Source organism: Gymnodraco acuticeps, unplaced genomic scaffold (assembly GCF_902827175.1).
Source record: "Gymnodraco acuticeps unplaced genomic scaffold, fGymAcu1.1, whole genome shotgun sequence".
In the NCBI taxonomy this organism is placed as follows: Eukaryota; Metazoa; Chordata; class Actinopteri; order Perciformes; family Bathydraconidae; genus Gymnodraco; species Gymnodraco acuticeps.
Genome location: NW_022990999.1, coordinates 7,607 through 23,710, shown reverse-complemented (window position 1 = coordinate 23,710; position 16,104 = coordinate 7,607). Strand labels below are relative to the sequence as shown.

Below are 16,104 nucleotides of genomic sequence, written 5' to 3'. Positions count from 1 at the left end.
ACACACAATCTTTTCTCAGCTGCAGCTCCACGGATTTATCAGCCTGAGATGGCGAGACGCGGCGGGGCTCGGCCTGGGCTCGTTCTGAGCACACACGCAGACTCACAGCCAGGCTGCAGGTGTGTGTGTGTGCTCGGGCTGGGTTCAGGCTGGGTTTCGCTGTGTCTCGCCAACACACTCTCACTCCATAATCGTCCAGGAGCGACGTTTGGTCAGTGTCCGTGGCGTGCAGTTGTGACGCTCCTAGGCTCTTTCAGCTTCATAAAAGGGACGCAAATAGCTTTCAACTGATTGCAATGTATTCCCATCTGCGGCGGGATTTGATGCTCATGGAAGCACGGCATTCGTTTGTGTCGGCTGCCCTTAAAGGCAAAGTGAGCGTCCATTCCCATTGGATAACGGAGAATTGTACACCCGGAAGTAAGTATTCCCCTTACTGTCGATTGATTTTACAGTGCCTGCATTATTAACATAGGCAGGGCCAGTCTATTGTCGCCCATCAGCTGTAGATAGTTAACTAATTAACTTCAGCTGTGAGAACTGAGCAATCAGGCGTCCATTTCGGGTAGCTCTTTCCTGGAGCGGCAGCTTCAGCGGCAGACAGGCTAAGACTGACAAAGACATTAGAGTCCTACGGGAGTCAAAGACTGACAAAGACATTAGAGTCCTACGGGAGTCACGAGGGAGGCAAAGAGGAGGCAAATCCTACTTTGATTGAGCTAAGTATCGTTGGCGTTTTTAATTTTTACTTTTGTTGTTTAGCCCCTCATGCTATAATCATGTGTATTTTCTCCATTCCTGTTCATGTGTCTTCTCGCAATTATCACTGGCCCCGTGTATCTCCTAATCGATATAACCGGCCTGCTCTCGTCTATCCCACGTGCTCCACTGAGATCCATCATCTAGTTTCAGGTGGCCTGTGGAACTGCCAGTCAGCTGTTCCTAAGGCTGACTTCATCTCTGGCTACACCTCCCTGCAGTCTCTGGATTTCCTTGCTCTCACTGAGACCTGGATTACTCCATCCAACACATCCACCCCAGCAGCTCTCTCCACTGCATATTCCTTCTCCCATACACCCAGACCCACTGGCAGAGGAGGTGGCACTGGTCTCCTGCTCTCTCCCAAATGGAGCTTTTCCCTCTTCAAGCTACCTAACTTTACTCCTTCCACCTTTGAGTTCCATGCCGTCACAGTAACCCATCCTATACAGTTAACCATTGTTGTTCTCTACCGTCCACCAGGCGCCTTGGGGGACTTCTTGGAGGAATTAGATCATCTCCTCTCACACATCCCTGAAACTGGCCCTCCCGCTGTACTTCTCGGAGACTTCAACCTCCAGATGGGGAAGATAGACGAACTAACATCTCTGTTAACCGCCTTTGCTTTCTCACTCTCTCCGTCCCCACCGACTCATAAAGCTGGCAATGTCCTTGATCTCATATTCTCAAGGAACTGCGCTACTTCTAACCTCTCTGTAAACCCGCTCCACACATCCGATCACTTCTTCATTTCATTCTCTCTATCCCTTTCCAAACATAACAAACTAATCTCTTCCCATCCTACACTTGTCCGCCGTAACCTTCGCTCCCTCTCTCCCTCTACCTTTGCCTCGTCGGTGCTCTCAGCCCTCCCTTCCTCTGATTCGTTCCAACTACTGCCTCCAAACTCTGCTGCAGAAACTCTCCTCTCTACTCTCTCATCCACTCTGGACTCGCTCTGTCCTCTGACATCTCGGCAGGCTCGTCAGTCCCCTCCGGCTCCCTGGCTAAATGATGCACTGCGTGCTAATAGAACCGTCCTTAGGGCAGCAGAGCGGAAATGGTGGAAATCCAAACACCGTGACGACCTCCTAACCTATCAAGCTCTCCTCTCCTCTTTCTCTGCTTCGATCTCTCAGGCAAAAAGCACTTTCTTTCAAGATAAGATCCAATCTTCCTATTCCAATCCTAAAAAACTATTTTCCATCTTCTCCACCCTCTTGGACCCTCCAAAAGCTCCTCCCCCCTCCTCACTTCTGTCAAGCGACTTTGTTACCCACTTTGAAAAAAAGGTTAATGATATTCGCTCTTCTTTTTCTGACTCACCTTTACTCACCGCTGGGTCACCAGACCTTCCTTCCACCAACACACTAACCTCCTTTTCCCCTCTCTCTCCAAGTGAGGTTCTTACCCTCATTACCTCTGCCCGCCCTACCACCTGTCCTCTGGACCCCATTCCTTCAAACCTCCTTCAGACTATCGCTCCTGATATTCTACCGTTTCTCACCCATTTCATCAACACTTCTCTAACTTCTGGTCACTTTCCAAACAGTCTCAAGGAGGCAAGAGTAAACCCTCTCCTAAAGAAACCCACTCTCAACCCGTCTGATGTTATAAACTACAGGCCTGTCTCTCTCCTCCCGTTCCTGTCTAAATCACTTGAACGCGCTGTCTTTAAACAACTCTCCTGTTATCTCAATCAGAACAACCTTCTGGATCCGCACCAGTCTGGTTTCAAGGCAGGTCATTCCACAGAAACTGCTCTCATTGCTGTCACGGAGGAACTGCACACTGCCAAAACTGCATCCCTCTCCTCTGTCATCATCCTGTTGGACCTGTCTGCTGCATTCGACACGGTGAATCATCAGATCCTCCTTCGCACTCTCCAAAAACTTGGAGTTTCTGGCTCTGCACTTTCACTCCTCACCTCATACCTGAAAGACCGTACCTACAGGGTGACTTGGAGAGGGTCTGAGTCCGACCCTTGTCAATTAACTACGGGGGTCCCTCAGGGCTCTGTTCTTGGTCCCCTCCTCTTCTCCTTGTACACAAACTCGCTCGGATCAGTCATTAGCCCGCATGGTTTTTCTTACCACTGCTACGCTGACGACACCCAATTAATTCTGTCCTTTCCCCGCTCAGAGACCCAGGTCGTCGCACGCATCTCTGCTTGTCTAGCTGACATCTCTCAGTGGATGTCTGCTCACCACCTCAAGCTCAACCTTGACAAGACTGAGCTGCTCTTCCTCCCGGGAAAAGATTGTCCAACTCTTGACCTGACAATCAACATCGGCACCTCAGTTGTTTCCCCGACTCAGACTGCAAGGAATCTGGGTGTGACCCTAGATAACAACCTGTCCTTCACTGCAAACATCGCTGCTACAACCCGCTGCTGCAGATACACGCTTTACAACATCAGGAAGATACGTCCCCAGCTGACTCAGAAAGCGACTCAGGTTCTGGTCCAGGCTCTCGTCATCTCACGCCTAGACTACTGCAACTCCCTCCTGGCTGGTCTACCTGCATGTGCCATCCGACCTCTGCAGCTCATCCAGAATGCAGCGGCTCGTCTGGTTTTCAACCTTCCTAAATTCTCCCACACCACTCCGCTCCTCCGCTCCCTTCACTGGCTTCCGGTAACTGCTAGAATCCACTTCAAGACACTGGTACTTGCTTACCGTGCTGCGAATGGATCTGGCCCTTCCTACATCCAGGACATGGTTAAACCGTACACCCCAGCGCGTGCACTACGCTCTGCATCAGCCAAACGACTCGTTGCGCCCTCGCTGCGAGGGGGACCCAAGTTCCCATCGGCGAAAACACGTGGGTTTGCTATCCTGGCTCCAAGATGGTGGAATGAGCTCCCCATTGACATCAGGACGGCAGATAGCTTGCACATCTTCCGGCGCAAACTGAAAACTCATCTCTTTCGACTCCACTTCGAGCGTTAGAACGATTAACGAAGCACTTTTATACCAATAAAGGACTGGATTACCTAAAGCCAGTTGAGTAGCACTTGAAATGTTTGGCTCTATGAAACCTGATATACTTATATGATTCTGTTTTCTTCAAGGTTGTGTCTTCCTGGTCGAATGTACTTATTGTAAGTCGCTTTGGACAAAAGCGTCAGCTAAATGCAATGTAATGTAATGTAATGTAATATAATTAATAAATGGGTGAAAATTGCTTGTTCCCATAATGGACAGCATAAATATATATACACACATGCCAGCTAAGGTCAGAAGAGCTTTATTTAACAGCTGGTCTTATGTTTGTGACCCCTGTTGTTAATTGATAACATTACATTACATTAATTCATAAGCCTGAAACATGCACTTGTCAAGGTTCAGAGGCAAATTTTGCAAATATGACAGTAGCCATCGATCAGCTTAAGATAAGATATACTTTATTGATCCCAAGTTGGAAACATTTGCGTTACATCAGCATGTGTAACAGTTGTAAATATGCAGTGGTGTTTATTTGTAAATCATTTAGTATAATCACACAAATTCTGTGTTTTATATTTAACAATTCTGTGTTCTTTATTTATTGATTGTTCAATACCTGACAAGGCCGGAGATTAAATATCTACATAGATCTTATAAGAGTATAATACATTATGTATAATATCAGTTAAAATAAGTGCTTCAACATAGTTAACATTGCTGGAGGTATGCACAAATATTGATAGATGTCTTGTAATGCACTATTGAGGAACTTGCGACCCAAGTTTTTCATTCAATGCATAACTACACCATAGTTGTGTAGGCCTATATGATATGTCAATAAACCTTAGAAAATCTTGAAATCTTGAAAGGGATGTGCAAAATAGTCATTATATACAGTCTTTAATTAACTATTAGTAGAGAATAACGAGTAATGAATATACTTTATAGGGATCCTATTAATATCTAATAATAAAAATAATGAAATTCAATAACATGCTTTAACCACCTTTATATCAGCTGTGCACCTTTATGGTGTAAATACAGCCTATCTACCAATTGGATCAAATATAAAAGTCAGCCGAATTAGTGTTGATACTGCAGGGAGACGTATTGTGTGAAAAGAAATGTAAGATGTTGTTTAATGGCTGATATTTCTATGATCCACGTCACGTTTTCAGTTCCTCATGTTTGTCTAGAAGTCTTCTCATCAGGGCTCTATAAATACAGAACTACGGCAGATATGTAATATTTAATGCAGCCGAACCGTGTATTACAATGCCGTTATGTGATGACTTTCAAAGAGAAAAGCAAGCACACTCGGAATAAAGTATTATTTAAAAAAAAAAAATTCGGTCTGTTTCTGGTATTTGTTAATGACGATGTGCTGTGAGATGTGAGACTGGAATTGCACAGGGGAAAATAACGTATCTTTAGATGCGGATTTTGTTAAACTAATACGTTTGCGCTGTGGACCAACACTATACATTGACGGGGAAGGGGGTAGCAATAAAGATAACACCATTAAACAGTTACACAACATAACAGAAATAATATCGATAGCAGCGTCCCTAGCAACCACCTTGGTAACAATGAAAACGTTCTATGGACGCAATTTCCTGAAGTAATCTTCGTAATAACTAGCAAACTAAAGATCATGTACATCCACTGCACACATCATCTGAAATAACAACTCATATTTCTCGCATCAAATGACATCAAAACGCATTTTAATGGCCAAACTAACTTTAAAATAGGCATTTTCCACCGAGAATAAAACGAAGTTCGGCCATATTTTTTTTTCTGCAGGGAGAAATTTGAAGATCACGTGACATAGACGCCAGCCATTGGAATGAATGGTGAAAAAAAACTGGGTTTGTCAAACAGAGCACATGGTGTAGTCCAAACGATAGCTGGGGATTCTGGGTAGTGTAGTGTCTTCTGCCATCCTTTACTCCGAAAAAATACTTGTTTCTCCTAATCGAAGGGGAAAAATACAAAAGCATTGCACACAATTTAAACCAATCAATGTTGTGTAATTAACAAGGATAATCTGGTGTTTTTTAGTCGATGAGTAGTGCAGATATCACTGTAAAATCAATCGACAGTAAGGGGAATACTTACTTCTGGGTGTACAATTCTCCGTTATCCAATGAGAATGGACGCTCACATTGCCTTTAAGGGCAGCCGACACAAACAAATGCCGTGCTTCCATGAGCGTCAAATCCCGCCGCAGATGGGAATACATTGCAGTTGAAAGCTATTTACGTCCCTTTATGAAGCTGAAGGAGCCTAGGAGCGTCACAACTGCACGCCACGGACACTGACCAAACGTCGCTCCTTGACGATTATGGAGTGAGAGTGTGTTGGTCTCGCTGTCTCGCAGATCCCCCGCAGCAAGCCAGCACACACTGTCCGCTCCAGCAGTGAGCCCCGCAACGTCCCACCAACCACCCAGACCCCATGCAGCATTCTTATCTGTTTGTCATTACTGGTGTCATTTTCTGGTTGCTAACGCCATTGTAACACATAATCACTGATGTTCCGCTGTAACGGTGGTGGACTCATCAGAACAGAGTGGGCGAGCTGACCAATCAGAGTACACTGGGCTCATAGGGAGCCCCCCTCCCTATGAGCCCAGTGTGCAGGAGCTCCAACAAGCCGTGTAGGACAGAGAGTGAATACACATACTATCAGTGGCGACTGGTCATTAGGGGCAGGCCCACCTAGTGTCACTAGAAAGTATTAAAATAATGATTACAACAAAATGCAAAAAATAAATAAAAATATATATAAAATATTTGTTATGATCTGATTCGTCTGTACATTGCTGTTTTAGTATGTGTTCTTCTAATTAGTGTCTACAGTGTGTGCCTATTGAGCTGTTTAGAGCCATGTGGGACAAAACCCGATCCTGCCCCTCCCTCTCACTGTCTAAGTGAACGGTGACTATAAAAACTACACTGCGCATGCTCAGAGTATTTTCCTATTTAATGTGTGTGGCAAAAAATGTTTGACCATAGGGGCACTGAGCTGCCATCCCCACCATACGTCATCTCACATAATTCAGAGCTGATTGGCTGTAAGTACGTGTGCCGCGAAAAGTGTGGTGTGTGAAGAGGAGGAGAGAGACGCGTCCTAAAACCAGGAAGTAAGCTGCGCATGGCTTCCCTCCACAAAAAAGCAATGAGATTTCTCCATAGGATTTTAGAAAATAGCTAAAAATAAGATCTGTGGGAAACGTAGCTGTTAGATAAATGTACGTTTTGTTCAGCCGGATAATATCCACATGTCTACCCTACTTTTATCATTTTCGAATCATAAATCCATCATTTAGATTTATGATAGACTTTTGAAACTACAAGAAGATAAGGAGGACTTTTACAAAAAAGTAACAGAGATTTTTGTCCAGAAGGATAGGCAAATGGACTTCATCTTCAAGTCAAGGTAAGACCACAATTTTATTGAAAATGGGATCTTACTAACAGAGAACAATTCAATATTTAAATGATAAAATTACATTTTTTGGGTATCCTTCTGTTGAACAGTCTGTTTAAAATCAATTGAAGCATCAGACTAAAAAAGCTTTTGAAATAATATTATATTTTGATTTAGGTCAAAATATAATATTTGTAAACCTGAAGAGTCAGTGCCAGTGCCTCACCAGCCATGAACCTCACTGCAGAAGCTTATATATAGACATCTGAGTTTTTTGTGCCCCACCACTTTTGTACATATAGAAACACCACTGCATACTATACAGAGATGCTGTATGAGAAACCAATGTGAGTTTGGAACATTGTAGCTGCTCCAACCGTCTCCACCTACTTTGAAAAAAGTGTGTGGAGCCAGGAATGAGAAACGCAGGAATTTGCTGTGTTTCGGGATGATGGTTACGTGGAGGTAAGCATCCTTCAGGACTATGGATGTGCACCTCCCTGGTGAACACACTCCAGCACCTGTTTGATCGTCAGCATGGGAAAAGGAATAAAAAACCCTGATTTTCTTCCCTTTGAGGAACCCCGGGAAAAGGCTTTCTTTAACCAGAGTTCCTGCCGCTCTGCACGGAGCGCGAGACACTGTTCCTGGGATGACAAGACTTCCTGTATCCCGTAGAACTGGGAGGGAAAGAGACTACCCTCTGCCCATCCGCCCGCTCATCCATCTGTCCATCAGACACACTCGCCGCCACCATACAGTACTCTGATAGCGCCGGGTGTACATTCTCTGGATGTGCTGTGGTTGGTGACAAACCACGCCAGAGCCCTCCACACGCTGCATTTCACACAGGCTCTCAATATGTCGTCGTTTAGGAGAATACTCGTAAACTGCGCGTTCACGCTCAACATCACTAAGGGATGAGCGGAGGTGTGTGCAGTGTTGTCCACACGAGGCGTAATAATGGCCCTCCGTGGGCTTATTACGACCGTGGGTAGGAGGTGTCTGAGACAGAGGAAAAAATCCATGCTGCCTAAACCCAAAAAGTTTACGGTAGACGGATTTGAATAGCAAGCCCAGCTGTTTTATTAACCGATAAGTTAACAAACCCAGCCGGCTTAGGCAGCGAGCCATGCTGCCAAGTAACCAATAGGCTATTGGCAGCTGGCTTAACCGGGGAGCCTTGCTGCATATTAACTTCCCTCTGTCCATTTAACCCACGCGCCGTCCTCAAGGCGCGAACCTGCTCTGGATGTGCTGTGGTTGTCATGGTGACGAGCCACGCCAGAGCCCTCCAGACGTTGCATTTCACACAGGCTCTCCTTATGTCGCGTTTAGGAGAAGGCTCGTAAACCGGACATTTAAGGTGCGTTCACGCTCAACACCCCTAAGGGATGAGCGGAGGTGTGTGCAGTGCTGTCCTCACTGTAATAATGGCACTCGTGGGCTCATTACGACCGTGTGTAGGAGGTAGGTTTTGGGACAGAGGAAAAAAATCCGAGCTGCCTAAAAACCAACAGGTTTTAAAGACAGCCGGTTATGCAGTGAGCCATGCTGCCTATAACCGACAGGTTAAGGGCAGCCGGCTTACCCGGTGGGCCTTGCTGCTTATTATTATCCATCTGTCCATCGAATACACGCGTCGCCACTCTGAGTAATACTCTGAGAGCGCACGCATGTTTTGGATGTGCTGTGGTTGTCATGTTGTTGGCGTAATAACAGCTGGGCTCATTACGACAGTGTGTAGTATAGGCACATCTGGGACAGAGGAAAAACCGTGCTGCCTATAACCGACAGGTTAGGAGCATCAGGTTTAACCGTCAAGCCCTGCTGTTTAATAACCGACTGGTTAATTACAGCTGGCTAGTCCCTCGAGCCCCGCTGCCGCGCTAACCAACAGGTTACAGCCGGCTCAAACGGCGAGCCCCGCTGTCTGTTAACCATACAGGTAACAAACAGCTGGCTTATGCACCTCCACACGCTGCATCTCACACCGGCTCTCATCCTGTCGTCGTTTAGGAGAAAACTCGTAAAACGGACATTGAGGCGCGTTCACGCTCAAACCCGCTGAGGGAATGAGCGGAGGTGTGTGCAGTGCTATTCACACAGTGCGTAATGACTAGTGGTGCACGATATTTATCGGCCCGATAATTATCGGTCCGATATTAGGAATTATGACGTCATCCCGATAAACCCGATAAAAGTATTAATAGCCCCGATAATATACAATATATTTTTTGGGTAAAAAAAATAAATAAATACTGCGGTGTGGGTGGATTGGGATGAGGGGCGCTTGTTTTTCATTCGGCTTCTCCCGTTTTGCCAGTACTGTGGTATTAGTGGTTTAGGAAGAGGGGAGTTTTTCACAAATCCAGCGCTCCCTAACTCATGCCTGGCTGTGACGTAAATGGTGTGCGGCCGTGAAGCCAGGACAGTAAACAAACATGTCGCCGGTAGTATGGGACTATTTCAAAGTTTCAGATAGTTTGCTTGCTATTTGTATTAACAAATGCAATGCAGAAGTTCCACGAGGAGGGAAAAAGGCAACGAGCTATAATACTTCCAACCTGATTAGTCACCTGAAACATCGCTACGATGGTGTGTTAAAAGCGTACGAAGACGCCTGCGCTGCTAAACTAGCGGCGAATCCAAAGCCAGCTGCAAAGGCACCGGGGCTTTTACCTATCGACGAGGCTTTTAAAAAAGGCAAGAAGTTTGCCAGAGACGACCCCAGGGCTAAAACGATCTCTAACTTCATCATAGAAATGATGGCGCTTGACGAGAGTCAAAACTGTTCTTGGCTTTGTTTTGTTCATAGTAGTAATGCTCATGTCATTTGCTCACTACTAGTTTTTTTTTTACCACCAGGTGTGCAAAAACTACAGGTACATTTAATATATATATATATTATATTATTATCGGTTATCGGTCTTGAGAAGCAGGAAGTTATCGGTATCGGTTTCAAAAAACCAATATCGTGCATCCCTAGTAATAACAGCCCTAGGCTCATTACGACCGTGTGTAGTATAGGCACATCTGGGACAGAGGAAAAACCGTGCTGCCTATAACCGACAGGTTAGGAGCATCAGGTTTAACCGTCAAGCCCTGCTGTTTAATAACCGACTGGTTAATTACAGCTGGCTAGTGCCTCGAGCCCCGCTGCCGCGCTAACCAACAGGTTACAGCCGGCTCAAACGGCGAGCCCCGCTGTCTGTTAACCATACAGGTAACAAACAGCTGGCTTATGCACCTCCACACGCTGCATCTCACATCGGCTCTCATCCTGTCGTCGTTTAGGAGAAAACTCGTAAAACGGACATTGAGGCGCGTTCACGCTCAAACCCGCTGAGGGAATGAGCGGAGGTGTGTGCAGTGCTATTCACACAGTGCGTAATGACTAGTGGTGCACGATATTTATCGGCCCGATAATTATCGGTCCGATATTAGGAATTATGACGTCATCCCGATAAACCCGATAAAAGTATTAATAGCCCCGATAATATACAATATATTTTTTGGGTAAAAAAAATAAATAAATACTGCGGTGTGGGTGGATTGGGATGAGGGGCGCTTGTTTTTCACTCGGCTTCTCCCGTTTTGCCAGTACTGTGGTATTAGTGGTTTAGGAAGAGGGGAGTTTTTCACAAATCCAGCGCTCCCTAACTCATGCCTGGCTGTGACGTAAATGGTGTGCGGCCGTGAAGCCAGGACAGTAAACAAACATGTCGCCGGTAGTATGGGACTATTTCAAAGTTTCAGATAGTTTGCTTGCTATTTGTATTAACAAATGCAATGCAGAAGTTCCACGAGGAGGGAAAAAGGCAACGAGCTATAATACTTCCAACCTGATTAGTCACCTGAAACATCGCTACGATGGTGTGTTAAAAGCGTACGAAGACGCCTGCGCTGCTAAACTAGCGGCGAATCCAAAGCCAGCTGCAAAGGCACCGGGGCTTTTACCTATCGACGAGGCTTTTAAAAAAGGCAAGAAGTTTGCCAGAGACGACCCCAGGGCTAAAACGATCTCTAACTTCATCATAGAAATGATGGCGCTTGACGAGAGTCAAAACTGTTCTTGGCTTTGTTTTGTTCATAGTAGTAATGCTCATGTCATTTGCTCACTATTAGTTTTTTTTTTACCACCAGGTGTGCAAAAACTACAGGTACATTTAATATATATATATATTATATTATTATCGGTTATCGGTCTTGAGAAGCAGGAAGTTATCGGTATCGGTTTCAAAAAACCAATATCGTGCATCCCTAGTAATAACAGCCCTAGGCTCATTACGACCGTGTGTAGTATAGGCACATCTGGGACAGAGGAAAAACCGTGCTGCCTATAACCGACAGGTTAGGAGCATCAGGTTTAACCGTCAAGCCCTACTGTTTAATAACCGACTGGTTAATTACAGCTGGCTTGTGCCGCGAGCCCCGCTGCCGTGCTAACCAACAGGTTACAGCCGGCTCAAACGGCGAGCCCCACTGTCTGTTAACCGTACAGGTAACAAACAGCTGGCTTATGCACCTCCACACGCTGTATTACACAGCGGCTCTCCTCATGTCGCCGTTTAGGAGAAAACTCGTAAAACGGACATTGAGGTTCACGCTCAAACCTGCTTGAGGAATGAGTGGAGGTGTGTGTAGGAGGCACATCTGTGACATAGGAAACAAACCCGGGCTGTCTAATTAACCGACAGGTTTTAAAGACAGCTGGTTTGAGCCGTAAGCTTTGCTGCCTAACAACCGACAGGCTGTGAGGCAGCCGCTTATGCAGCTTTTTTTATGTCATCCGGAGGAGAGCTCTCCTGAACCGGGGGAACGGGGAGATCTCATTTGGCAGCTGCCTTTCGGATGATCTCCGGGAGTTCCTGGAGAATACCGCCTATCGACGGCAGAGCCGTGATGGCGGATAGAGGGACCCGTTGACCCGTCGTCAGCCCGGCACCCGAACCTAGGCTCGGCTACCGGGCTGACCCCGGGCCCCCGTCCCGTCTCCCCCGCCGGAGGAGAGGGAGACAGGGCGGGGGAACCACATGGTGATCCGTGAATGGAGGGGAAGGAGACGCCTGACTGCTGCCCGCCACTCGGATCTAATAAATAAAGGGCTTGGTCCACAGAGTAAAACTCCTGGACTAGCCAATCATCCTAGCGAGAGCGTCCGCTCTCCACTGTCTGTGGGCCAGAGGGAGACGGACACAATGAATGCACGACACCTGGGGAGTGAGAGCCGCGTTTGCGTGCTCTAATCCCCGGCAAAACTCACACCGTGAGCTCCGGTCGTAACTCATATGTCGGGTTGACACCGGGCCCCCACCCTGTTTCCCCCGTCCGGAGGAGAGGGAGGATGGGCCCAGGGGAACCAGGAATTTTAGTAAGTAGCTCTTAAAAGAACTTGTTTTGCCTGTCAATGCTTCTGCAACGGAGTGCTGAAGAAAAGTAGGAGTGGATTGTAGGGCCTACTTCCTATTTATACGGAAGTGAACCCGGAGGTGGGGCCCACGTCATAGGTGGGCGTGGAATAAGTATGTCAGTGCTGCACACGTGCAGTGGGATTACCCAATAGCGATAGCCTTAGAGGGCGAAGCCTTATATGATATAGAACTTCATGTGTTTTGCAAGAAAGTGACTGACACGATAAGATGCTATGGTAGCAGCCTTGCTCTTGTTGTTGGGCCTGGTGAAAATGGACTGCTGTGCATTTAGCTATCCTTTCAGGCCCCTCCCCTTTTGGGAGCGTAGGGCTGAATTAGGAGGGAATTCCGTCTCGTAGCGTTTGTGCACTGTTTTGAAATGCCGCTCCTAAATTACCCTTCTTCGATAAAGCCACGCTCGCATTGCAGATGAGACAGATGGACTTTGAATTGGAATAGATACAAAAATAATCATCCTCCCACTCGGAGTGAAAATTATATATTTTGGGCTTTTTTGCTTCTGCCATTGCGGTCTTGTGTGTGTGCGGACTGTCACTCCTGTTGACACGGACAACGTCAGCTAACTAGTGGCCACTGCAAACCAGCCACACCCCGACATATGGGGTCACGCCGGCCAATCACAAAGCTTTGATGCGTTCAAGTGCATTATTCTGCCACAGGAACATTATGTTATAGGACATTAACGATAAAACAGAATATTGTTGTTCTATTTTTAAACACAAAAAATACACGCGTTAATCGTGTTAAAATAATTAGTGGCGTTCATTTTTTTTATTAACGCGTTAACTTGACAGCCCTAATAAAAAAATATAAAAAACATGTCTATGGTGTGTTTTGGTCAAAATACCAAACAGATCATGTATTTTAGATATCCCTCTATTTCAGCCCTGTTAGAGAACTGCAGGTTCAGGATCCTTAGCTTGAAAAAGAAAAAAAAAGAGGACGGGGAACTAATACCTGCTCAGAATTCTACCGAGATACAGCTGAATGCTGCCGTGATTAAACGCCATATCATGTTCCAAACCACATCAAGGATTATTTCTGAAACAGTATGGAGCTCAACATATTTTTTTCTTGCGGGTTTGGGTGAGTTCCTTTTTTTATTTCCTGCTTCTTCACATGTGCTCTCTCCAGTACAGGTAAGCTCTGAGTGTTAGCAATGCTTGCTAATGTAAACAAAGACCATATTACGTCCAAAACAAGTCAGGTATTGTTCCTGATAGGGCCGTGGGTCCGCATTTCCGATATTACCTCATATCGGATGCAAATCTGGATCAGCTCTGTTGTATCCCCGTTTTTAGAGATTTGGGTACAGAGGAAAAGAGAGTCGGTTTAGTTTTCTGACACTTTGTGAGTTCCCTGACACACCGGGGACACATATTTATGTATAAAAGACATCACAAAGTGCATTTTGCATGATAGGTCCCCTTTAATGCCTTTGTAATATTTTCAATGCAGGACTTTTAATTATAAGAGTACCTTTATAATTTAGCATTGCTGCTTTTACTTAAGTACACAATCTGAGTACTGGGTTCGCAACAGCGGTAATTCAAGTTTAAAAGTCTCAAAAATGCTACAACTACTGTCACAAACTGGATGAATGTGAAGTATTTTGTAGGAGGATGAAAGCGTAATTAAGGAGCACTATTGGAGTGACTTTGATGGTTATTGGACTCAGGATTAATTCATTTGGATTCCCGCTGTATGAAGAAATTAAAGGACGGCGCAAGTGGAAACAATTCACAAAGGGATGAAACTGTTTAAAACACATGTTCAAAGTAAGCCGGATTTTGTCGATGTGTATGTGGATTCAAAAGTCGTAAATAATCTACAAAATGGAGGAGACCGATCTGATTGGAGCAACTGTGACAAATAATCCAACTGAAACCGGCATGGACAATGACTATGTTTTAAAAATGCGCTTATCCAAACAAGCCTGGTTTGGACACTTTATGGGCAGAAGAAACATTTATATTAAAGAAAGAATTATACATTTCTGTCTTTTTATGCCTTTAATACTAACTTGAATTTTTATTCAAATTATTAGTCAATTATTTTATTTTTTTATTGTAATGTAGAGACAAGGCTTTTAGTGACAATCATGTATTGCCTTACAATTATATGTAAAAAAAAAAAGTTAAAAAAAATAAAAAGTCTAAATATGATATTTGGCCTCAAATCATCTGAGGCCTGGCGCCCCCCTGCGATCTTTGGCGCCCCCCAGGTTGGGAACCACTGGTTTAATCAACCCCAGTCTGGACATCAAACCCTATTTTTAAACCGCTGGAACCCCACAACCAACATAATCTCTTTTTCTTCACATGTTCTTTCCTCGATGGCTGACTCACCAGTGCCGGCCAGTAAGGTACAGAATAGCTTCACAGTTGGTCTGTCGTTTTTTTTTAAAGGTTTAGGTAATGCAAAAACAATAATACTTTAATGAGGTGGTGCATGGGAATATAGGGAACTATAGGCTAATATGTTAAATATGCATCAGTTCTCCGTCGCTTTCACTCTGCAGGGTCTCTGCACTGTGATGGGTCCAAGAGCCTCTGCAGGAATCACACACCCTCACACACACTCAGTCGCAGATACACACAACTGTTGGTCCCTGCCATTGGCCCATGACAAACTGTGTCCAATAACCCAGCGACTTCACATAATTATAATAATAATAATAATAATAATAATAACATTCAAACCAATCGACCAAATAAAGAGTAAAGCCACAGAAGCAGATTCATTCCAGACCAGACTACAGACGTGTTTCCAGCCTGATTCTTCCACAGGACAGATATAAGAGCTGCATCTTTGTTTAGATCTAGAGTTTCCAGAGCCTCCCTGCTTTGAGACGCCGTTAAACACACAGTATAGTGTGTGTGTGTGTGTGTGTGTGTGTGTGTGTGTGTGTGTGTGTGTGTGTGTGTGTGTGTGTGTGTGTGTGTGTGTGTGTGTGTGTGTGTGTGTGTGTGTGTGTGTGTGTGTGTGTGTGTGTGTGTGTGTGTGTTGCATTAATGCTCTCAGTCCGTGTCCGCGCGCCGGGCTTACCCCACACATTCCTCCTTCAAACAACAGTTAACTCCGGTTTACCTTCGACAGCCCACACCGTTGGCAGTATCCACAGAAAATACAAGATATCCATAATTAGAGTGGTTCCAGGCACTGGACTGTGGGATGATAACGCGTTCATAGCGCAGCCGTCCAGCAGCGGGCCACAGACATTTGATTCATTCAGAGCTGCAGAGCCTCATCCGCATCCCCAGCAGCAGCAGCAGCAGCAGCAGCAGGAGGAGCGGAGGGATAATGGCTGAGGAGCTGCTGCCCAGCCAGTGGGCGAAACCAAAAGAAAGGGGGCGGGAAAACACCGACACCCCGCTGCACGCGCTGTCTGGGGGTCTGATGCACCACGTTATTATAAATGCATCTTATCAGAAAAAGTTATTATTGACAGATTATTGTGTTCTAAAGTACACGGTTCGGCTGCATTAAATATTACACATCTGCCGTAGTTCTCTATTGATAGAGCC

General features: G+C 45.5%; 1 protein-coding gene across 7 annotated transcripts in view; it reads right to left on the bottom strand.

Annotated features, from left to right (window-relative positions):
• Positions 1–15,858, bottom strand: part of LOC117559255 (ephrin type-B receptor 2-like) — a 112,126-nt gene extending 96,268 nt beyond the window's left edge. For 6 of the 7 annotated variants that reach the window (XR_004570949.1, XR_004570951.1, XR_004570950.1 and 3 more), the window contains exon 1: positions 15,668–15,858. Coding sequence is in view for 3 of the 7 variants with exons in the window: in XM_034235930.1 (XP_034091821.1) it covers positions 15,668–15,767 (100 nt within the window). In the remaining 4 variants the exon portion in view is untranslated. Of the gene's footprint in view, positions 1–15,625 lie in introns of all 7 variants that reach the window. The other variant, XM_034235932.1, reaches the window with a different exon arrangement.
• Positions 15,859–16,104: the final 246 nt, after the last annotated feature.